General features: G+C 48.7%; 10 protein-coding genes and 5 non-coding genes across 15 annotated transcripts; 7 read left to right on the top strand and 8 right to left on the bottom strand.

Annotated features, from left to right (window-relative positions):
- Positions 1-538: 538 nt before the first annotated feature.
- YALI1_A03507g (uncharacterized protein) lies at positions 539-822 on the top strand (the record flags this gene model as incomplete). Its single annotated transcript, XM_068281621.1, has 2 exons — positions 539-595; positions 640-822. 2 exons carry the CDS (start codon positions 539-541, stop codon positions 820-822), a joined length of 240 nt encoding a protein of 79 aa, XP_068137722.1.
- Positions 823-1,036: 214 nt separating this feature from the next.
- YALI1_A03512g (uncharacterized protein) lies at positions 1,037-2,671 on the top strand (the record flags this gene model as incomplete). The annotated part of the gene is made up of 1 exon (XM_499718.2): positions 1,037-2,671. The coding sequence occupies one exon, from the start codon at positions 1,037-1,039 to the stop codon at positions 2,669-2,671; it is 1,635 nt and encodes a 544-aa protein (XP_499718.1).
- A 66-nt stretch (positions 2,672-2,737) lies between these two features.
- YALI1_A03529r lies at positions 2,738-2,819 on the bottom strand. Its single transcript has one exon. It is a non-coding gene; the product is annotated as a tRNA-Ser (tRNA).
- A 1,263-nt stretch (positions 2,820-4,082) lies between these two features.
- YALI1_A03549g (uncharacterized protein) lies at positions 4,083-4,751 on the bottom strand (the record flags this gene model as incomplete). The annotated part of the gene is made up of 1 exon (XM_499719.2): positions 4,083-4,751. The coding sequence occupies one exon, from the start codon at positions 4,749-4,751 to the stop codon at positions 4,083-4,085; it is 669 nt and encodes a 222-aa protein (XP_499719.2).
- A 1,830-nt stretch (positions 4,752-6,581) lies between these two features.
- On the top strand, positions 6,582-7,724 carry YALI1_A03567g (uncharacterized protein; the record flags this gene model as incomplete). Its single annotated transcript, XM_499720.3, has 1 exon — positions 6,582-7,724. One exon carries the CDS (start codon positions 6,582-6,584, stop codon positions 7,722-7,724), a length of 1,143 nt encoding a protein of 380 aa, XP_499720.3.
- A 70-nt stretch (positions 7,725-7,794) lies between these two features.
- YALI1_A03579g (uncharacterized protein) lies at positions 7,795-8,278 on the top strand (the record flags this gene model as incomplete). Its single annotated transcript, XM_068281622.1, has 2 exons — positions 7,795-7,800; positions 7,847-8,278. 2 exons carry the CDS (start codon positions 7,795-7,797, stop codon positions 8,276-8,278), a joined length of 438 nt encoding a protein of 145 aa, XP_068137723.1.
- Positions 8,279-9,576: 1,298 nt separating this feature from the next.
- Positions 9,577-9,862, bottom strand: YALI1_A03599g (uncharacterized protein; the record flags this gene model as incomplete). The annotated part of the gene is made up of 2 exons (XM_068281623.1): positions 9,577-9,792; positions 9,836-9,862. 2 exons carry the CDS (start codon positions 9,860-9,862, stop codon positions 9,577-9,579), a joined length of 243 nt encoding a protein of 80 aa, XP_068137724.1.
- An 817-nt stretch (positions 9,863-10,679) lies between these two features.
- YALI1_A03624g (uncharacterized protein) lies at positions 10,680-12,329 on the bottom strand (the record flags this gene model as incomplete). Its single annotated transcript, XM_499722.3, has 1 exon — positions 10,680-12,329. One exon carries the CDS (start codon positions 12,327-12,329, stop codon positions 10,680-10,682), a length of 1,650 nt encoding a protein of 549 aa, XP_499722.3.
- Positions 12,330-12,597: 268 nt separating this feature from the next.
- On the top strand, positions 12,598-12,690 carry YALI1_A03627r. The gene has a single exon. It is a non-coding gene; the product is annotated as a tRNA-Asn (tRNA).
- A 334-nt stretch (positions 12,691-13,024) lies between these two features.
- Positions 13,025-13,108, bottom strand: YALI1_A03632r. Its single transcript has one exon. It is a non-coding gene; the product is annotated as a tRNA-Thr (tRNA).
- Positions 13,109-14,217: 1,109 nt separating this feature from the next.
- YALI1_A03643r lies at positions 14,218-14,317 on the top strand. Its single transcript has one exon. It is a non-coding gene; the product is annotated as a tRNA-Leu (tRNA).
- A 384-nt stretch (positions 14,318-14,701) lies between these two features.
- YALI1_A03669g (uncharacterized protein) lies at positions 14,702-16,777 on the bottom strand (the record flags this gene model as incomplete). Its single annotated transcript, XM_499723.3, has 1 exon — positions 14,702-16,777. One exon carries the CDS (start codon positions 16,775-16,777, stop codon positions 14,702-14,704), a length of 2,076 nt encoding a protein of 691 aa, XP_499723.3.
- Positions 16,778-18,187: 1,410 nt separating this feature from the next.
- YALI1_A03688g (uncharacterized protein) lies at positions 18,188-18,706 on the bottom strand (the record flags this gene model as incomplete). The annotated part of the gene is made up of 1 exon (XM_499724.3): positions 18,188-18,706. One exon carries the CDS (start codon positions 18,704-18,706, stop codon positions 18,188-18,190), a length of 519 nt encoding a protein of 172 aa, XP_499724.2.
- A 1,428-nt stretch (positions 18,707-20,134) lies between these two features.
- On the bottom strand, positions 20,135-21,952 carry YALI1_A03721g (uncharacterized protein; the record flags this gene model as incomplete). Its single annotated transcript, XM_499725.3, has 1 exon — positions 20,135-21,952. One exon carries the CDS (start codon positions 21,950-21,952, stop codon positions 20,135-20,137), a length of 1,818 nt encoding a protein of 605 aa, XP_499725.1.
- A 1,146-nt stretch (positions 21,953-23,098) lies between these two features.
- Positions 23,099-23,197, top strand: YALI1_A03732r. Its single transcript has one exon. It is a non-coding gene; the product is annotated as a tRNA-Lys (tRNA).
- Positions 23,198-23,284: the final 87 nt, after the last annotated feature.

The raw sequence follows: 23,284 nt of genomic DNA on the forward strand, positions 1-23,284 counted from the left end.
GTACATTACTGTTGGTGATGCAAGAGGTTGCGAATATGGAGAATAAGGACAAGGATCTTGCTACCACAGAGATGATATGACAACATCAGTGCTTGTATTTACTGTTTTTTGGCCGGACTCGTCGAAGAGCCGAGAAAACTCGATTACTTTTCTCCCATACTTCTCTCCCATACCGATTACGTCTCCCCAACCAACACTAATACGCCATGTCTGGCAAATCCCGGAATAACTATTCGTACTGGTAGCTTTCTCCATTCCGTTCCATCTCATTTCATTTCACTTGCCGGTCTCTCTTTCTGTCCAACCTAATCCAATCAGGAATGTCGGGTTCGTCCGCTCGTTCATATATGTATGTATTCGACACGTGTGGCTTGACTGCGGCTCCCGTGCTTTCTGCCGTGCCATCTCGCATCGTCTACACGACGCAAAAGTCGCGGAATCGGTGCGACTTCGACCGGTGGGCGTTTGTTGCAACTTTTTACGATTTCAACTGCCTATAATATCGCCCGGATTCAGTCTCAACGGTCGTCAAGTCGCCATGACCTCCCCCCGCTACCATTGGCGAATCCAATCAAGCTTCGCGCCGTCCAAACTTGTCTTTCTGAAAAACAGTTTGAAACAGAAGCCTGTCTTATCTAGATAGCGACGCACGCAACCACGCAACCACCAGACGTGTGTCCCAGCCCGGGCCAAGACCCGATAACGCGCGATAAGCGGCTAAGTTTGCTTGTTCGAGTCTTGGCAGGCTTGGCAATGCCCCTCAGACGAGGTTTTCTCGACCACAATACCCTCCAACGCCCACTCCCTTCCTGCCCTTTTTGAACCCACTACACGCCCCGACCATGCCCCCCCCCCCCCCCCCAAAGCTAACATGGGCCTTTAGTGTTAGTGTTTGAGCGACTGTATATAAGTGGAATCGGAAATTTCGACGAGTAAATCACTCACCAGTCGTCGGCATAGTGTCGTCGCTTTTCCCTCCTGTCCTTATCGCCATCGCTCCCCTCACCATCTCCTTTTCCGCTGCTCCAAACCCACCATGAACGACCCAGAGGCTAAACCCCCCGACACCCTGGACAACCAGGTCCTGGCCGACATTGGATACAAGCCCGAACTGAAGCGCAACTTTTCCAAGCTGCAAATGTTTGGAATCGCCTTCTCCATCATGGGCTTGCTTCCCTCCATCGCCACAACTCTCTCCTACACACTCCCAGCAGGGCCCTACGGAATGGTGTGGGGTTGGTTTGTGTGTGCGTTTTGCGTCATGAGTGTGGGGCTCACCATGTCCGAGCTGGGATCGGCACTACCTACTTCGGGCGGTCTGTACTGGTGGACCTTTTATTTTGCGCCCGACAAGCTGAAGCGCCCGTTGTCGTTTCTGGTTGGCTACTCCAACACCCTGGGCCTGACTGGAGGAGTCATGTCCATTGACTATGGATTTGCACAGATCTTCACCAGTGTGATCATTGTGGCAACAGATGGACGCTGGAACCCGTCCAAATACACCGTCTATGGCATCTTTGCCGCCTGTGTGGTGTCTCACGGGTGCGTGGGCTCTCTGGGAACACACCATATGGCCAAGTTCCAGACCATGTGCATTTTCATTAACTTTGCCGTGATTCTGGTGGTCATGATTGCTCTGCCAATCGGCGCCAGAAACAGACTGAACACTGGAGAGTACATGTTCTCCCACATTGACAACCTGACCGACGGCTGGCCCGACGGCTGGGTGTTTTTTCTGACATGGCTGTCACCCATCTGGACGATTGGAGCGTTCGATTCGTGCGTGCACATGGCCGAGGAGGCCGCAGACGCCACCAGAGCTGTTCCGTTCGGAATCATCTCGTCAATCGGTGCCTGCTGGGTCCTGGGCTTCTGTCTCAACATTGTGTTTGCAGCCGTCATGCCCCATGATATTGCCCCGCTCTTGAACACCAAGTTTCAACAGCCGATGGCCCAGCTGGTTTACGACTGTTTGGGAAAAAACTGGACGATTGGAATTATGTGCATTTTTTTCTGTCTACAGTGGACCATGGGCCTTTCGAACGTGATTGGAGCGTCGCGACAGTCCTGGGCCTTTTCGAGAGATGGAGCTCTGCCCTTCTCCACATTCCTCAAGGTGGTCAACACCAAATACTCAAATCCCATTAGATGCGTCTGGGGAAACGCCCTTTTGGCTCTGGCTCTGGGCTCCATCTGTATGATCGATGCTACTGCTGCCGCCGCCATCTTCTCCCTGTCGGCTGGAGGCAACTATCTGGCGTGGTTCATCCCACTGACTCTGAAGCTGGTGTTTGGACAAAACAAGCTGACTCCGGGCCCGTTCTATCTAGGCAAACGACTCTCCATTGCTATTGGAACCTTCGCGTCCACCTATCTGTTCTTTGCAATCATCCTGCTGCAGTTCCCCGGCACCACAGCCCACCCAGACAAGCTGTCCATGAACTACACATGCGTCATTCTGGCCGGCGTCTGGGGAGGCTGTCTGACATACTACTTTCTGTTTGCTCACAGATGGTACACGGGTCCCAAAACCACCGTCGATGTGGTCGATGGAGTGGGCGAGTCGTCGTGCGAGTCGATTGAGCTGGTGGATGAGTCCGAGGGCGAAAAGAAGAGGGTGGTAAACGACTACTCGACGAGTCATTCCACGAGTCAGACCACGTTAGAGTGATATAGATTTTAGACGACATAAAACAAAAGATGGAAACTAGAAGCAAAAAATAGAAGCAAAAAATGGCGACATCCGCAGGATTCGAACCTACGCGGGGAAACCCCAAGAGATTTCTAATCTCTCGCCTTAACCGCTCGGCCAGGATGCCAATTTGTGACGTAAAAATCGCTCTGAATTGTTAATATCTATGTTGTGATTACACAATCAAACGAATTTAGAATGAAAAAAAGAATCCAGGTTAAAACTAGAATGAAATAAAATAAATGAAATGAAAAACCGACCAAAAACCGACGTTACAAATAGAATGACTACGAGATCTAATTGAAAACTATCTCAGATATTGCAATGCCTTCATGGAGAACATACCCAGTTCGTCATGGCGTTTTCTTTGGTCAAGCGAACTGTGGAAATGACGAACTGGGATTGTGAAGGGGAAGACACTGTGATTTGTGATTTTTTTCTTCAAAAAACCGAATCAATGCACGTATTTCACCATATTCCACCATTCCGCCCGAGTTGTATGACTGCTCCTTGTTTCTTCAGGCTATCTTTCGAAGCTGTCCAACTCATCCTCTCATCATTACAACCAGATGACCGATCATAAGAGTAAAGCGTTTCAAAAGCCGTAATAGGACTCTCTCAGAATCTAACAGTTACGATCACCTATCACACGGTTGTCAACCCCCTGTGAGGCTTTGATTCACCACCTGGTTTCACCACCTAGTTCACAACCATGGGTCTCCTACTCATACTACTGGTGCAGCACAGCTCTCCACTATTTCTGCAATTGGGTCTGCATATTCTAAGAACAAAAAGGTGAAGGGCGGGTCTCTACTCCTTTTGTCGAGATCCCAATTCAAGCTCAATAGTCACCATTTATGGCACTCATACTACAAACTGTGCTATCACTGAGCTGAGTACAAGCAAGAGCACGAGAGTACGGTTCAACTGAAGTCTGTTGTACTTCAGCTATGGTTAATCTGCTCTGATAATCGCTCTCTCATGGCATGTCCTCTTTCAATTACCGAAAATGTCGACAGATATACAAGTACAGTACATTTTCAAATTGGAGATCCTAGGTTCCACGACCCAGTTACATTGTTGTATATCATATCATTAGATGTCCAACGAATTAGACAATGGTAATGACCTGAAAAAAATTGAACTGAACTGGACTTGGTCAAACTGCTTCATCTCGTTGGCCTGTCGCTCGGCTATGCTGTCGGCCAACAGTCACCTTCTGCCAACAACAGTTTCACAGTGTCAAATGCTGGCTTAACGTGTTTCTGTCGCTTCCGCAGCTTCTACTCAGGTGACAGGGAGATAACCAACAGTCCATGCGGCTTAGATCAATACGGTTGCATTGTCGCCGCAGGCTGAAGTTCGGTCGGTGGTTGCAACACCCGGAAGATCAAAAATGTCTCCATTCCTCCCGGTTGCGAATGACGTGAAACTCCCGGTGGCTCCTGTCCACTGCACACACTCTCCCGTCCTGGCAGTAATTGGTTTTGCCGGCTCGAAGATACAGCCATCTTCCACGAGCCTCGAATATGCCCTTCTTGACGGCGATTTCGACCCTGCCGTTGGACATGAGCGTAACACTGGTGATGTTTGAGTAGTCGCTGATCCCTTCCAGCTTGACGGGGGTCGGTGGATTTCGCAAAACGGGACATTCGAGCTCGGAAGAGGGCGAGTTAAACGAAATGATACCTGAGTCTTCGTTCAGAAGAGGAGACCTTTCATGCGAGCTCTTGTGACTGACATTGTTGCTGTATTTGAACTCACTGAGACAGTTGCGACATCGACAGAGGGGTTTCGGCCTGGGGACAATGTTGAGCTCCAGGTGCTCGACGTGTGCGTTAGAATAAACCCGTCCATCGCTGCAGTATCTGATGAACGCGGGGGCGTTTCTGAACCCTTTTCCGAGCCGTTTTTCAGACTCGTGGGGCACCATCAGCCTGGCGTTGTGGAAGGAAAAGTGCGGGATCTTCCCCAGCAGATTTCCGCACTCAGTGAAACCCGTGAGTCCAAACGAATCGCCCGGTTTGCTCTTCCACCTGATCTGGACGCCAATGAGCATTTCGCAAGTGTGCCAGTTGGTGAAGAATATGGTTTTCGAATGTACGACGACTTGCAATCCTTCCCCAGACCCGCAGGACACGTCCCTCTATTTATCATCTTCGACGATGATCCGATAGACTCGAGTTGAAGGTTCACACGGCACTCACGCCACACATGTCTTATCAAAGTTGCCAGGTGATACCAAATCTGCTGTGGCGGAGTTGATAGAGGTTCAGATATTGGTTCTCTGATGTTGATGACCAGGTGTGCCAATAGAGGCCGTGGTTATTCCTACAGCTAGACAATGTACCTGCTACCACTACTCAACACCATTCTACAGTTACAATACCGCATTTTCGCACCACAATCCAGATCTCAACTAAGGTGTATTTGCCACCTGTTGTTTATTTTCAAAACTAAAACCAATCATGAACGGACTTACTAACACATTCAACTATTGTGTAGCCCACGTATTTTGTACGTTTTTGATGGGGTAAAAAATACTAATGTTATAAAATATTTTGAATAAAAAACAATCAAAAGTCAAATTTAAGGTTTATCGTATTCGGTTGTATATTAAACTGTAAATAAAATATTCAGACATGTATCTAAACCAAGGGAGAACGGTGGAATGGAGCCCAAAGAAGTATCAAAGAGATGCCGACGGTGGTGTCTATATGCGTTAATAGCACTAATAAATGATCACGTCTCGGTTTTTATCTCTAAAGACCGTCAATTGCCAGTCAGCGTGCCGCGACCACTGTCGAGGTAGGTGCTCCACCTACCAGACGGCTATGGAAGCTGTTCAAAGAGACACCAATTGCAATCTGTCTTTTCACTTTTCACCTGCTGATCCTTCCACTTATCGAGGGGACCGTCGTGTTAGGACTTCCCGTCTGATCGCCCACAGTCAAGCTTCAGAGAGCCCAGTAAGTATTGCAGGGATAAGTATTTGTAGGGAAACGAGGGCGCTGTAATCTTCTACAGTTGGAACATCACTATAGCTCCCTCTTTTTTATTCTGGCTGCGTCTACATTGCTCGATCCCTGAAGGAGTTGGGTTGTGTACTGTAGCTATAGCTGTAACCCGGACTCTGCTCGGGATGTCCTCAGTATCGATAGTAACGGGCTTCTTGGTAACACTACCATTGCTGAAAGTTGACTGATGAGATTGTGATTCATGGAAGCAACCCGTCAGGGAGACCTTGTTGCCATGGTCCTGTCTGAAACACATTCGATTGGTATATCTGACGTTTGACCAATGTTCATCAACACCTGTCAGTCATTTTGGTGGAGACTCCCTTGCCCCTACCAATTGAGTGCTAAACCTGGTATGAGTGGAACTACCATCAGGTGCGAGGTAGTCGAGAAGACAATAGCTACCATCATCTTCCCGAATTGGTGTAGATTTTGAAGTGGTTCTTACCTTCTACATGAATGGGCTCCATACCTTTGAAGACGCCGAGGCGGTTATATCAATGGCCACATTCCAAGGACTGAACTCATAGTATCCTCATGTCTTGATCTGGTATTGGAGGGCTGGCTCAGAGACTTGAGGTGATGTTGAAGATGGTTGTCATTTGGCGGTTAGTTGAGTTGGATCGAGAAGTGCAGGGAACAGAACATCGAGAAAGTAAAGTAGAGCATTATGTTGATATCTGTTGACAAGTGCGTCCATGTGCGAAAGTCTTGCTGGGGGCTGTACCCGAGCTGTTGGGTAGAGTGGGAGACAGTAAGCACACAGTAGCTATACCCTCTCGTATAGCACCACTTTTTCTGTGTTACTATCTGTAGCAAATAAAGCAAACATCTGGAAATTCTAAAGTCCAATTTCCATACGTTCACTTTTCATGAATCCACTTCCTTTTGGGGCTGTGTGTCGACTTTTCAGGTGCGACGTCATATTGAGGCTGATAGAAACTACAAGAAGACGCCCGATCCAGCTTGCCAGACAATTGGGGCTGAACGAGATCTCGAGATCCCGACAGCACTTCTCTTCTTCTTGCCAACACCTCTCCCACATGACCACTATGAAAGCGAAACGAAATCTACTGGAAGGAGCTATCACAAAGATGACACTAGAGGAGTACGATGAGTACGTGAACGACAACCTATGTACTCAGTGTTACCTCCAGGACTTTGGGCGGTTCGATTTCGTCTTCAACGGATTGCCAGAAACCAGCACGTGTCAACAGGAGGTGTTTCTCTATTATTATGACCAAAAGTTGAAGCAGAGACACGCCAGCAACAAGGCCGTGTTTTGGGCTCCCTGGACAACCACTTTGGATTCGGTTTCGGTGGCCATTGACATTAACCAGTTTCTTATCTACAACAGAACCACTGGTTCAAAGAACCACCTCATTTCCTACGATGGGTGGGTAACGTTCAAAAGCATCTCCCTGGACGCCAACATCTGGATATTGCTAGCTTCCCAAAGCTCCATATTCGATGTCCCAACTTGCACAAGTGTCCAGAGGAAAGGCTTGGCTTGTTTGAGACAGTCTGGCAACGGCGATTTCTGCATCAAAAGTGAGGACGGACATACCATCAACGTCCTGAAAGCCGTGATGGAAGCCAATTGGCCCTTCTTCAAGGCGATGGTGGAATCCGGCATGAGAGAGATCAAAAAAAACCAACTAGAGCTGCCTCTACCTCATAGTACAGTGGAGATGATGGTGAGGTACCTTTACGGTCAGGAGTTAGAGCTACAGGTGAAAGAAGCAACTAGGCTCGTTGAAGCTGCTCAGATGTACTTATTGCCTGAGCTGCTGGAGATATCCCTCAAGTTCATCGAATCCGAAGATACGGACATCGGTCAGACGATTCAGGTTTGGAAAATGGGTAAGAAGACTGGCAACTTGCGCATGGTTTTCTGGGCTATGGTAAGGATTAAAGAGCTGAAGGTCGACATCGACGTTCTTTACGATCTGGACAAAGAAGATCTGATTTCGTTATTTCAAATGATGGCCCTTGGCACCGATCCTAAGAAATGATTGATCTTCGGCCCTGAAAATGATCATCTTCTTGCCATAGTGAACAATCAGTTAAGCGTTGTATCTTCAAATGGGCGTTTTATCAATAGAAACACACTGTACAGGTTCTTTCAAGGGCACAGTACAAACCAATTTCCATTACAACTCCCAATAAGGGGTGCTTCAGATATGGGACTGGTGTATGTCTGAAATCAATCCTTTCCAGTCGTTTTGTGATTTTATACCGTTTTTGCAGCGTTGTTTTTAATTTGTATTCTAATGATCAATTACCGCCATATCAATCGATTCATGTCTTATCCAGACTCGAGGTTGGTTTAGTTTGTTCTCGTATGGATCGTCGAAGGTGTAATTCGTGTGAAAACAACTTCGGCAGTCATTCCGCGCCGTACATCCGCTTCATAGCCATGACCACAATGTCGCGACGATATGCTGCAGAAACTCAGATGAACAAGCGAGTTAAGTCTCGCTGGACCACGGGGTCAGTACCCACTAGGCCAGTTTTTCGCATAGCTCGCTCGAACTGCCACAAAGAATGGGAGAGCTGTCTAATGTAGTTCAGCGGGCCGTCCTTGGCTTCCAGTAAGATCTAGTCCGCCATTTTTGATGGAAAGGGGACACCAATCTTTTGGCAGATGGCCATGGACGCTGGACAATTGACAAAAAGATGCACGTGAAGGTAGTTCTTCTGTCTGAAGAGTAGACAAGAACTATATCCTGGTCTCTGTACTGGACAGATATTGATTTAGGGTACCACCAGGTGAAGGAAGGGGAGGCGGCTCAGCCGCATCATGTGTGGCGTAGCAGCGCTCCTATCGTCACGTCTTTCGTGCTTGCTCAGGGACTGATTTGTCTTGAGCCAGTGTAGATGGTTTGGATCAAGCTCCGATCGCAGTGTCTCCAACCAGTGCTTGTTCTTCGTGACTTTGAAACGAACGCGTCAGCCGTCCTTTGCCACCTTGACAGGGACTTTGCGATTTGCGATATGCAACTTGCTCTCGAGACATGGATACGATCGGGTTTTCACGACGCTGGCGTTCTAACAGTTCAACTGTCTTCCTCTTCTTTGACCACTCCGCCCTGGGGCGCAAGTCAACCGGAGGCTCAGCCAGTACAGCAATAGGAGACAGCCTTGCAAGTCTTCGTAGGCACCGGTCCGTGGATTCAGATAGGAAGTGGCGCCAGTGCCAGTTTCCCGTCTCGAACTACCGAATCTTGATCATTCTCGTAGCAGGGTGGGAGTCGTGCCCGTAGCCCAAGTCTACTGTCTCGCTGGCAAAGAACATAGCGTTTGTCTTGCAGCAGTATCATCCCTGAAGAAACGAGCCGCTCGCGTGGCACGGAGACTCTTTGCTTGCTCAACAATGTTCAAAAGGCCAATGCCTTCCGCTCTGAGAGGCAGGTAGATGAGCTCGTCGTTGAAGAAGCGCTTGTCAAAGTTTCGAGGCGTTCTTGGCGAGAATCCTGACAAGATCGGGATCACTCCAGATAAGACGCCTCGGATGTTGCTGGTCGACGCTGCCTTTGCTTGAACTGCCTTGATGTAGTTGATGATCCTAGGCGGGAAACCCACATGTTCCAAAACCATGATGATCCACTCCTGGCTGATCGAGTCGTAAGCCTTCTTGAAGAAGAACATACCGAGCATCCAGGACTCCCTTTAGCCATAGACACTGTATTAGTGATACATCGCATCAAGGTTGGTGGCCATCTGCCTACCAGGAACGAAACCGGTCTGGGCTGGGTGGACCAGGAAGTTCAGGGTTTTCTGCAAACAACGGTTCACATGTGAGTGAAGATCTTCAGCTTGGTGTTGATCAATGGGATTGGGCTGTAACTGGCGACGTCGGTGGGATCACCATCCTTCGGGTGAGTCAAGCTGTCGTTGGAAATCACTCTCCCTCATCTGATTAAGAACCGACTCAGGAACCTCTTTCAGAAACTCTTCAAAGCCCTCAGGGTTGCCTTTGTGCTTGTAGATGTCTGTGAAGGCAGCTGAGTGATCCGGCCAATAGAGGGTGTGTCGGAGAACAAAGTGCCATCGGGTCCTCGCAGGGACATGATGTTTGCGCTCTTACCACAGGACTTGACTCTTGCTTTCAGAGGGGTGAAACTGAGATTGGTGAGTACGTGGTCGTCATAGGGCGACCGAAAAGTGGTGCCTCATTCTGAATCTCCTGAAGACGTTCAGGGTTGTCTCTGCATTTGACCCGAAGACAGATAGCTCTCTATTTAGAGTCCAACTGAATTTGCGATTCGATAGTCTCCAGTATTGAGATAAACCGCAGTTCCGTGGGTAGAGGTTTTCTTAGGGCAAAAGCGTTGTCAACTACCTCTGCGAGCCGAGGAAAATAATCTGGGAAATAGATATGTTCACGTTCTCTCCATGTGCCTTTCTCGACTAGCTCCGGCTCTGTGGGGGACTGAAACTTGAAGGTGCTGTACACTGGGTGATGGGAGGACCTGTTCCGGCAGTAGGTCCAAACCCAGCTGGGGGGGTTAGGAACCCCCGTCTTGGTCGGGGAGGGGGGGGGGGTCCAGCCCGGGAGGCCCCGCCATCGAGCCTCATGTCGTCGTCGTCGTCGGTGAGAGAATCGGTCTGGAAGTCGGCTGGAACAGTGGTGGAACTATATTTCCTTGGATCCCCGGAAATCGGATGGCCGTCCATAGCATCCTTGTGGATGGACGATTTGGCTACAGCCTGATCGTTGATGGTGGCACCATTGGCGTAAGTGATGACGTGGTCACCATTGGGGATAGCAACGGAGAAGAAGAGGACATTGTTGAAAGCGGTGTTGATTGAAAGAGGTGAATTGGGGGAGTGAATTCGTCTGATCAAGTATCTATTTACTATAGCAAATCACGAGAGAATCGGATTTGAAATTTGACCAAAGTGAAGAGAGTTGTTTTTGTTGTTTTTTTCTACTGTGCAACGTCGCTTTATACTGTGTACTATTCTCAACCCCTGCTCAACCGTCGGGCCAATCGCTGGATCTTTTCGTCATGCTCGCCCATGGCCTTCTTGAAGCCCTCCTGCTGCTGTTGCTTCTCCTTGGCCTGCTCCTCACTAGTAGGAGGCAGGCGCTCGTTGCTCAGATCCGCGCTTCGAGCCTCCTCAAACGAAGTGATAGCATCTCGAATACCCTGGCCACCGAGCATAAGGGTTCCTTGAGGAAGCTTGCCTCCAGACACAGCCTTAAGCTCGGAAACAGACTCGGACTCTTGTCGCAGAACGTTGAATAGACGCGACATTTGCCCAATGGCCAGAATCTTGTTTCTGAGAGCCCTTCGCTGGTCAAACGAGATGGTACTGGGAGCATCAGAGTCGCCGGTGGCGACAGAAGCAGCGGGCTCGGGTTCAGTAGCCTCACTGATCCCGCTAACGCTGTCGTCATCTTCAAGCTCCTCCTTTGTGCAAATGTTGAGCATGGTGATGAGCATTCCGGTGATCTTCTCACCCACAAAGGGCATGGACCATGTGAACACATTCATGAAGTTGCGCAGCCAGTAGGGATGAGGAGATGAGTTGAACTGCCGAATGTTCATGATGTTGTTCTCATACTTGAGAACCGCAGCCTTGTTGTTGTATGCATCCAGATAGTTGGGTGCCGAGAAGATGGTCATTACCGAGGGGAAACCAGTGCTCTTGGTTTTTCTGTACATTCTGTAGCCGGCATCTTGGGCCTCGTGAGCTCGAATGATGGACAGCAGTCCGTTGGCCTCCAGGAAGGCACAGGCGGCGTGATAGGAGTAGAAGAAGGAGCAGCCTCGCACGGAGTTGTGGACAAAGTGTGCGTTGCTCTTTTCGGCTCCAAAGTCCTCGCAGGGATCGGCCCACAGCAAATCACACATGATGCCATGGGTGGGGGGCTCTCGGAACCGGTCTATTCGCCGCAGATCGTCCAGGGTATGCAATTCAGGAGACAGACCTCCGTGGACACACAGAAACTGTCTGTTCACAATGGCGGCCAGAGGCAGGGTGCAGAAGGAGGCCAGACACGCCTCGTACAGATCGACCCCGTACTTGTGGACACATTCCCGCTTGAATGTGAAGTATTCGGTCAGATGACGGCACTCGTGGTTGCCTCGCAGCAGGTAGATGGAGTCCGGGTAGTGGATTTTCAGCGACCACAGGTAGAGCACGCACTCGACGGAAAAGTAGCCTCGATCCACGTAGTCGCCCAGGAACAGGTACTGTGTACTGGGTCCGGGGGTTCCTCCAACCTCAAACAACTTGAGCAGATCGTAAAACTGGCCATGCACGTCTCCACAGATGGTGATGGGGGCGTCCATCTCCAGCAGGGTTGGTTCTTGCTCTAGAATACGCGATCCGGCCTCTACGATGCGAATCGCCTGCTCGTTGGACAGTCGGCCTTCTCGGTAAATGTGGTCCTTAAGAAACTCCAAGTTGGGTTTCCCGGTGGCTCGGTCGAACACGTCGTCGTCGGACGGCTTGCTAGTGGCGGGTGCAGGCACCGACTTGATGGGTCTGTCGATCGTCGACACCACCGATCCGTCCTCCATGGTGTGCTGGGTGAAGTCGATTTTTGGCAGTGGCTTGCGGTTCTGGAACGCCTTGACCGCGTTGGAGAGCTGTGTGTTGTCCATCGTGTGTGTTGATGGAAAGTGGTGGTCTTATTAGTTGTGTGTCTGTCATGTGGTGAAGATGAGTGCAGTATCGTGCCTGTTGTGCGTCAGGGGCAGGCTGCAGATCAATGAGACAGGTTCAGAGCGCAGTTGTGTCGCTTCGAATGGTCGAAGAGCGGGAGGAACAGCGAGCTGGCAACCGAGAGATGGTGTATTTTCTGTACGTCGTCGAGTTGTGGGCATTTATTTGCACTCAACTAGCCCAACCACTGGTCCAGCAAACATCTGAGACTGCGTGGCCAAGTTGGTTAAGGCGTACGACTGTTAGAAGCATCGGGTTTCTGTAATCGTAAGATCGAGAGTTCGACCCTCTCCGCGGTCGTCTTTTTTGCTCTCCAGAGATACCACATATATGTTGGACTCCTTGCACCACTTTATATTTGCACATTTCTGCGCCCGCCTCGAGTCTTTGTGGTTGATTTTTTTTGTTAAGCATACCAGCTCCGTCGTCTGGAAGATCATAATTCCCAACTAAAAGGTTGAAGTATAGTTGACAATACACAGCCACATCGTAACTAATACAGTAGTATAAAGTATAAAAACATGCAAAACAAAGCCGTCCAAATTAATTCAATTACCGATTGAAGGCACCACTATGTACAGTATACTGTCTTGTACGTTCTGGAGGTACAATCCAAAATTGGGCAAAAAACAACTGCCCGATACTGGAATCGAACCAGTGACCTTTGCATCTCAGACTGAAATACAAGTGCAACGCTCTACCCCTAAGCTAAACGGGCCCTGATTTTCTGATCTTGTAAAAAGTAGCCACCATACTGTGAAAAAAAAAAGTTTTTTTTATTGGAATAAAAAAAATTCAAAAGCCATGATTCACTACCACGAGACCACGACAATGACATCAACTAGACGAAGCGTCGACAAACAAACTGACAGCGCCTCGCAGTGCACACCGCAAAGATTCAGAAGTGTATGATTTATTGAACGCCAATAACCCGGCTTACTAGGTATATAGCTGTAATGAATCATTAGAATAAAAAATTGGAATAAAAAAAACATCGTCTAAAAAACGCCGCTGTTACCACGTGACGGTACGGAAAATATCTCAGACTAGAAGATAAATGTTTTTAGTGGCCTGATATTCCCTTGGAACCCTCAATTCGATATCGAATGCTGTGGAGTCATCTAGGCATGGGAGGTGGTGGTGGTGGAGTGATGGGCTGGTAACCAAACATCACAATGGATGGGAAAGAATCATTAGAACTAAAAAAAATGTTCAATTGGAAGGTCAATTGGTTTCTGACTGGATATCCGCCTGAATCTATACCAGTTCCGCCGTCATTGACAAGATGAACATGTTATGAAGAAAAAAACACTGAGGTATAGGAGCAGAGCATACAAGTATGTGAACTGTACATACTGTACGAGACTCCGTCTGTCGGATTCAATTACAAGTACCGGGTTTCATATGGGTATTTTCTTGGCTCGATGTCGCATCAGATGACTTGTTTTATGTAGCAAACTTGCACTTGTGCAACATAACTACACTACACATATTGCCATGATTACCACTTCTCCAATTGACACATGTGGGATCCCACCACAACAAGACGGTGCGAAAAACGTCGACAGCCGGTGAGTGAGACTGTCGACCTTTCAATTGAACGGTTCGCTATCTTTGGACCAAAAATTGGATGGAGTTGAGTAGTTGAAGATCTCAAAAAGACTGAGTCTCCCGTCAGACCTGACAACCCCACTATTAAACAACCAGTGTCGAAATACCGACTGGATAAACCGATGCAGAGTTCGATTTCACGTGGATTCACGTGAATTGCGCCACATAAATACATTTTTCAGCATACAAATCGCCATAAAATCTGTGAAAAACACCGGCAACCTGGCCGAGCGGTCTAAGGCGCCAGGTTAAGGTCACACCTTGACGCAATATCCTGGTCTCTTCGGAGGCGAGAGTTCGAATCTCTCGGTTGTCACGTCTTCCAATTGCCAAGGCAGTTGGATATCTTTTTTTGTTATGATCATGCAAGAATGATTAGTCATTAGCTCGAGCATCTCGCCCCGTCTGCTCGTCCTCTCCACACTATCCCGCGGTCACATGACCCCACTCACATAGCTGGACTATAGTGGCTCAAGGTCAATCGCACCTATATCCTGATGGTACGGCTTATCGTCAGCCGAGGCCCTACCAGTAGTTGGTCTCAATATCAGCAACATCGACTCATACAAGGCTTTCTTAAAGCTACTAACAATGTAAATGTGCCCTGGTATTACTAGTTCAGTACATACTGTACAGTACCTACCAGAACTATATGTTCAATATTTCATCGTTAACAAACACTTCTCTACCTATTTAAATCTCAAGACAGTCGAACCGCTGCGTCCAGCCCGATATAGTTGTGCCAAGCCAAACTTGCATGTTGGAAGCAAATCCTCCGGTCTTCAGGATCCAGAGGGGCGATGCCATCGTGACGACGTTCGGTTTCAGCCCCGTGTCCAAATTGCAGGGCATGGAAATCAGCTCCAACATGGAAGTCAATTCCGTCGTTGTCTGGCTGGCAAACAATTCGTTTCTGGGTAATCAGAGCCTGACAATTTCGCCAAGACGACACGTTCATGACACCGGCTTTGGTGCCAAAGTATTTTGTCATCGTCACATTTAGCACAGTTCGGACTCGGTCCAAAGTCCACATATCATCAAAAATCACCGCGTCGCATTCCTGCTCGTGAGTATCCGAAGTTTCAGGCGGGTCGTCGTCGTCGTCGTCGAGCTCGTCGAGAACGCGCTGCCGATACTGCGATTGGAACAGATACCTGCTTTGAAGAAGTGCTCGTTCCCCGACAGGGCGACTTCTGTTGTACAGCAGCTGGTTCATGCACATGATAAACGGATGAATCACGGCAATATAGACCAACAAGGAACGAGCTACCTTTTGAGGCAGGAATCGATGCACAGTCTTTAGGACGCCAGCCCCCTGCTTCTTGTACCGATACGCCAACGCTCCTCCTCCCAAGCCGAATTCAACGTTTCTCTTTTCCCACGTCGAGTTCATCAACCTGAGCGTCAAAATCTCCGAGCATCTTGCCGGCGAGCCTCCCGTCAGTTGCAGAGCAACCAGCAGCAGCTCCTTGAATCTGACAACCTCGACGAAGAAGTCTCTTTCGCATTGAACTCTGCTGAGACGCCCTCCGTTGTAGATTCGCTTCGACCAAAATCGGTCCATCATAACGATGGGGTCTCCTCCTGCCCAATCCCACAGCCTTTTCTTGTCAGCAGGCGATTCGCCCACCCTTGTTCCGGTGCATTCAACTTCCATATAGTCGAGAAACATGCGAGGGTCCAGAGCTGAAACATTCCTGCCCACCAGTGCAACAGCCTGCGACTCTAGGTCGTCAACTAGACGCATGATACCAGACTTGATGTGCGACTCACTAGTGGCCGCAGCTCCAATCGAAATATTCCCGTCCTCTGACAACTGCACGTTGCCCGTCGACGTCTCGGAGATGGCTCTGCCGTATGCCCACAGCCTCAAAATCTTTCCGGCCGGTGTATGGCCCCCCGAGCTGCGCTTGGTTCGAATGAACGGTTGACACTCGCGCTCAAAAAATCGTCCCATTGTCAGATTCCTCCCTCCATGGTTCACGCTGAGCATCAATTGGGATGCACAGATGCTAAAGTACACAAGCATCAGTTTAATCATCAGCATGATATGCGCAATGATCTGCATCGCTTGCTTTAGCGGCCTGAACATACCGTTCGTCTCATCCCAGTTCAGAGCAGCAAGACCTGCCTCCAACGGCTGGTATGCGGCGTTAGCACAACCGCTATAGGAATAGCAGACGACACTGTGCCAAAACCCTAACACTGTCCAAGTCTTGGGATCCTTCTTCATGATATCGTATGCTGCACGCTGATTGGCGGTAAACTGGAAGATCTTTGGCCGCGACACTAGAACGCAAAACAGCTTGCGAAAAGTGGCGAGATACTTTTCCTTGAAGACAGGCACAAAGACGGGCTCCTCCGTGAAGTTCTCAGCCTGGGCTCGCACGCGCCAAAGATCATTCTGCCAAAGACTAACAGTAGCAGGTGATTCACCCATTTGTATCACCTCATCCATCAATGTGTCATGTGCTGTCAGAAGCGATGGAGGTATATTGTCTTCCTTCCACATGTCAGCCTGTCCGGCGAGAGCATCGGCAGAGCGTGACCACCCGGTACGTTCTATCCACATTGCGTCGGCACGTTCGAGATCCTCGAAATGCGTCCTAGTTGCAGTCTCATTTGGAATGGGAGAATAGTCGGACTTTTTCACAAACACATGACGCTCGCCTTCAGAAAAAAAGTCCAGATCCTCGTAACGCATCTGATTATTTGCGAGGGGGGTCATCACAAAATTTCCCTTCCTCAATGCGGCGAATATCTGAGAAGCATCCATGAGTCGACTATCGGTGGGGCTAGGTGAAGGCTGTGTGTGTGGTGGTTGTTGGACGACAAGGGTGGGTCTTCAGGCGAATAGTCAGGGCTCTTAGGCAAGGAGACGCGTAAAGTAAATTAAGACGTGAACCTTGAACACGTACAGTATGCAGGAGAGAGGAGGCTTCGTCAGGAAGAGAGCTGGATAACGGGCCACTTGAAATCTTCGAATAATCATGTGACCGACTTTTAATCTACACGAATATGATCACGTGACTTTTCTCATGAATATTATGCTGGGAATTTCGTGATAGAGGTATCATAAGCAGGGTCCCATTGAGTAATCACTTGAAAGTTCGACACACCAAATGGAGATATGATTTAGTTGGCTGCCAATGGTGTCTTTTATTGAAAATAGAGTTCGGAAGTAGTATTTTCACCAACTTTCCAGGTTACTCAGGAAGACTTAAATGGAATTTAGTCACTAGAGGAATCCTGCAGTCGGTGGTCAGGTTGGCCTCTCTTCGTTCCAAGGATCTCCATAAAGGAGTTGCCTGACTAATCAGATGTGTGTTGCCTCTGATCGTAGTAATCGAGCTCACTGATGATAACTAGCTCTAACAATCGGAACTTGTTCAGGAGTAGCGTTGACAAGGTTACTTTCATTTAATACATATAAACTCCATTCAATGTCTTTCAGGTACTGTACTCCATTCAGGTGACTTTTCAAGGTGACTTTTCATGAAGAACCTGTCTCTCAAACAATGACTAATCAACCAATCAATTAATTTGATTTAATTTAATTTAATGTTATATAATATTATTTTGAGGTTATTACAACAGGAATTCAAATTACATGGGAAGTCCAGCGGGGTCGCTCGCGTAAATGTTATATTTTATAACGGAGAATGTCAGGCAATTGTCACGGACTGTGTTTATGGGACCAGAAGTCGGGTTTTGGCCTGAAGCCCCAGTTACAGTATACGCGTGGGATGAACCTATCTATCTAACAAAGGGTTTGTGTAGTTCCATGTGTGAAACAGCGTAACTGACCTCCAGTACGTCCCTCGTAGGTCTGCCCTGAACGGAAGACAAACTGCAGAAGTCCAATGCTCTCTTGCTATACTTAAAGTCAAGTTGTGCTACCGAAAATTGTAGTCACGGGATTGCTATTAGGACGTGCTTCTGTAGCTCTCACATGGTTTACAAGACACTGTGGTGTACAGTATGTACTACGATACCGCATTGATACAGCGGATAGTGTTATGTATGCATTGATAATCGATAAAGGTATGTAATTTAAGAGAAACTGGAATGGTAGGGGCGGTTCGTGAGACAAAGGTAGGATGTATGTTAGGCAATGAGTGAAGGTTGAAGACGATTGAGGCGTCAGGTTGTAGTTACAAGTACAGTATGTACTGTAGTGATCCCCTTAAATCTTTGCAGCTCCAATGGTGAACTTGATGGGCTTGTCGCAGGCGTAGCCTCCGTTGAAGACATAAACCTCCTGGCCGCCGTGAAGAGGGTCGTCCTTGGACGTGCAGGAGTAGAACTGGGTGGTGCCGTAGGACGAGAAAGACACGACGGAGCCGTCGCCGTTGAAGCCCCAGCCTCCGCTGTTGCCCTCAAGAGGCGGAGCGGGGTGGTCCAGAACCTCGAGCTTGCCGGTCTCGACGTTGGCGAACAGCTGACGGGGCTCCTGGCCTTCGGAGAGGACGTTAACCATGGCGTTTCCAACCGAGTCGGCATAGAAGTAGGAAAAGCCCTGGGTGAGACCGTAGACCACGTTGTTGCCTCGGATCTGGAGAGGCTTCATTCCGATGACACCAGGGCCGGGGAACATGCTGAGAGCATACTTAGGGGTATCAGAGTCGTTTGGGGGTTCTTCGCAGACAATGGGGGCGGCCAGAGCGGAGGTGGCAATAGTGAGGAGAGTGAAGGGGTTGATCATTGTTGTGATGTGGTCGTTGTGTTTGTGGTGACGTGGTAGTACACTACGCACGGAAACACTGCCTTATATGCTTTTCGGATTCGATTGTATACCGCATCTCTGTGTCATCTGATGAACGGGAGTCAAGAGAGGTGGAGATATCTGAGACAAGAGCCGCACGTATTTGCACAAGGAGCATTTGCTCATGATGTTCAAAGTTGTACTAAATGTAGCACCTGCTTGATCGATGCAGGTGTGATGGCATTAGTGAAGGGGCGTAAAAGTGGCGATGACAGCGGAATAACAGTGTAGCAATACCTTTACTGATGGCTTGGCTGACTATTTGTAGTCTTGGTAGTTTTTTACCATGTTTTCCGATTGAATTACACACTTGATTCGCCTCTTTGATTTCACAGCCTGCTTTTTCCAAGTCAGTAAAGTTCAAGTATAAATAGACCGCAGATAGTGTAGAATGACATCACGCCAAGAGGAGTCATTGGGCGCTGAGGGGATAGCGGTCCTCAGGGACAAGAGAAAACAGCAGACGCAAAAAAAAGCAAAAGAAAAGACAGCAGACGAAAAGACAGCAAGAGAAAAGATCACAAGACAAAAACATTAAGAGAGGCTATGTAATACCTATCTGCTGACCCCGTTGTCCTTAAATGGTGTTTTGTCTTCTGTTAACAGTCACCATCACTGATAGAGTTACATGTCCAATAGATACATAATTACTGCTCCTACCAAGATGATAGTTATACCAAACAAAACAGAATGATTAGCGCTATCCATCCGTATGATTTTTTCTCCAAAAATAACCACCAATCTACCCTCAAACACCAGTATTATCACCCAAACTCCCCAACAAATTGGCTTCCAATTACTGCACATACCCCACCAAAATATCCAAAGATATTATACGCACATTCAGAGGGGTCCGACATGTCAACTCAGGACGTAATGTTGACTAATGTATGAGTACAGTATCTTACAACTATCTTATTACTCATCAGATAGGCAGCTCAACTACGTCACGTGACTGTCAAAGTACAGTATTACGTAATTGAATACATCAAAAAAACCTCGGCAATTCTAGCTCTTTGGATGCCGCCGTATGGCTATCGTACCAACCGATGTCACCATAGCGACTGTTTGATTACATCCGAAAAGAGTCACATGATATAATAATCAGCGTGGTCAACTATTTTTCGCGGTTATTATTCAACAATACGCTGTCCTTCTGGTCGCATTGTTTTGCTGCCATGTACGATACTTGTGCCACCGTCCAATATTTGGTGATAGCCAGATCTGAAAACACCCAATAGTCATATTAAAATAAAATAGATGTAAATAGCTATAGCAAATGGTAGGTACTCTGCTTTAGTACGTACGGTTCCCCTGAATATCATGCTCTCATCTTGCTTACGCTCTCCAGTAGATGGTCATATACGGTTAGACTGGCAAATCCATAACATCATTATCCAGCCCTCCCCAGTTGTCCGAATACAGCTCAGCGTACTTGATCTTGTCCACGCAAAACTCCTGCAGCAGCTTGGATATCTGCAACTGCGTCTTCTGGAACAGGCCAATCTCCTCCGTAATGCACTCCCTGATCAGCCACGTTCGGTTCTTGTGGGCCGCAATCATCTCGGTGTCCATCTTGATGGCGCGGTCCAGCTTCTCAATCTCCGACATGAGCGCCTTTCTCTGCCGGGCCAGAGTCACACGGCCCTGGTTCTGCTGGATCCGCTTCTCCAGCAGCGGGATGTTGTTGCCTCCGTACTTTTCCAACCGGTCAAACAGTTCCCGCATCGAGCCCAGCGCCTCCCGGTACTTTTTGGCCTCTTCAAGCACTCCCACCTGCGAACCTCGTGCCTCGTCCTGCTGAAGCTGGCAGTCGGTTTCAATGCGTGCCGAAGCCCGACTGAGACCCCGAGTGATCTGCTGGACGCACCCGTCATCGGCGACAGAGTAGAGCACGCGGGCGGAGGGAGGAAGAGCTGCGCCAAGGTTGTATGCGATTTTGGCGCTGTCAACAGCCTGGGCCTCTTGTCGTTTAGCCACTCGGTCCAGAAGAACACACAGCTGAACCACGGAGTCGTGCGATCTGTCCAGCTCAACAATGAGACCGGCCCATAGAGCAGTCGCCTGCTGCTCATCCCACTGTTGCACAAACTTTGGATCAATCGTTCGTCCGTTGAACTCTTCTCGGGCGGTGTTGAACACACTCTTTTTCCAGCCGCTGATATCGTTTCGCAGGGTGACAAAAGTTCGCACTGCCTCATCCTGGCCCAGCACGGGGTGCCGAAGAACTTGGTTAATGAACCGAGTCAGACCTCGTCGTCGACGTTCCAAAAAGTAGTTGTCGGAGGACAGATAATGACCGTTGACAGCCAGTCGCTTGGGCGGCAAAAGTGGCACCTGTCGAAAACAGTACTTCTTCAGAAGATAGTCTTGCAGCCAGGAAAAGTCCGAGTACCGTCGGATGACCGTGATGCGGTCTGTTCCCGACACTGAAGAGATTGAGTAGTTGACGTGACGGAACAAAAACATGCCCTCGCGTTCGGGCACAATAGCCAGTGTCACTGAGTCGGCCTTGTTGGGTGCGAAATCGGGTCGTGGAGGGGCAGTCCATACTCCAGACTCGGACTCGGGAACCAGGGCCTGGGGGTTGAGAGGAGGTGGGGTTGTAGAGCGGGACAGCTGCGATTGCGACAGCTGTGACTGTTGTAGAGCCTCCTGTTCCTCCGGGTTCCAGTCCAGAGCACTGTGGCCCCTGCTGTGTCCGTTGTTGTGGATGATGCTCTCACTTCTGCTGCTCTGGATGCTATGGTCGTCGAGATCATCTCCAAACAGTGGCGTCTGTGATCTACCGGTTGTCGAGGCGCTAAAGTTGATGCTAGACCGCTCGCCCTCCTCGGAAAAGTCCATTGGCGTCAGAGTGTCCACGTTGACGAGCTGCGATGGGTCGTCGAACGGCAGGCCATCCTGCGCCACATTGGCCAGCAACAGGGCTGCTCGCCACGACTCGCGAGTGAAGGACGATGTGAGAATGCCTCCGCTGCCGTCGCCGCCCTCCAGAATCGATCCTGCCAGCGTCGCCAGCCGGTCCTTGTCTTCGCCCGAAACGTTGATGGTCTCCAAAAGCCGCTTGTAGCAAACTGCGGGAATCCGGCCGTCTATGGGATGGAACATGTCGAAAATGTGGTCGTAGCGCGAGCCATAGCCCGTTCGCTCCACGGCTGTAGTGGCCGCCGAAAACAGAGACATGGTGGTTGTTGTGGCGGTGGTGGTGGTGTTATTGTGGCGGCTTGAACCTGGGTCCTGTTTACCACTTCTCTTAGCGTCACCGAGTGCACCCCTAATCAACTCTATTCGATAGAGTTCGTTATCCTCATCCGTCCCAACATGTAATTTTGACCTGTCGATAGAACTAAAACAGAATAAAAAAAGAACAAAAAAGAATTCGACCCACCGGGGGGGGGGGGGGGGGGGGGGGGGGGAAACGCTCTAGACGAGATCTAAGCGATAATAATATCGAGGCCACGAATAGCCTGATTGGATATACACTGGGTGCTGTTTTGTAACTGGCCCTTTGGATCCCTCCAGAGTATTGGTTCTGCGCACTGTGACTACAATCAGCACTCTCTATAATACACATCGTCGTTGCTGACTGCTGAAGTAGTAATTGCGTACACTGTCGACTTCACTCGCCTGATTTTGACATCTGGATCAAACAAGTGAATTCCACTGCTCTGGAAGACTCTATCTGATACCACTATATACATCCCTTTGCTCCAGCAGCCCTACACTCCTTATCATTGCCACTGTCATTTTATAGCATTTAATCTCCGCTAAAGTCACCCTTACAAAGGAGCTATGACAGCGGGGTCGAAAAATGTAGAGTATCTGGCATCTGGGTGATGATCACTGTCGGTAATCGATGGAATGGCTTTACGACGTGAATAGTCCGCTCTTTCTGGCCATCTTTGCCCAGAGACACGTTGATTGTAAAAACTATTTTTACCTGAGAAATATAAGTAACTTTGTTGAATTTAATTGATGGATCTAAGCTGTTATTCTAATTTCTAACTATATTACTCACGACAACTCATACCCCGAAACTCGGCCCATCGATCGCGCCGTGAGAATGACTTTACACTAGTGAATGGATCGCGAATGAGCAATTTCGCTTCAGTCCTTGAGTCTAGAGCTTCTTGGCCATTTTTTTTATTCTAGGGAAATACATTTCAGCTACTTGAAGCCTATATGCTATACCCGCACATAGGACCCGGGTTAGGGTGTTCAGAAAAGCACATAACCATCGTGTTCTCGCATTTTTGCGTTCTCCTCCTTTTCCCCCGCTGACTAAACACCTTTTCGATACCCTTGACCAAAGTTTCGCACTTTTTCACCGCCTGGCTAGCTCAATCGGTAGAGCGTGAGACTCTTAGTCCATTGTATTTCAGATTTGAGAATATCTCAAGGCTGTGGGTTCAAGCCCCACGTCGGGCTTTTCTTTTTGCCCCTTGGAGCGAGACATACTACTGTATGTACTGTACTACAGTATATACTGTGCATAATGTACTTTTGTTGCATCTC

Source organism: Yarrowia lipolytica, chromosome 1A (genome assembly GCF_001761485.1).
Source record: "Yarrowia lipolytica chromosome 1A, complete sequence".
NCBI lineage: Eukaryota > Fungi > Ascomycota > Dipodascomycetes > Dipodascales > Yarrowia > Yarrowia lipolytica.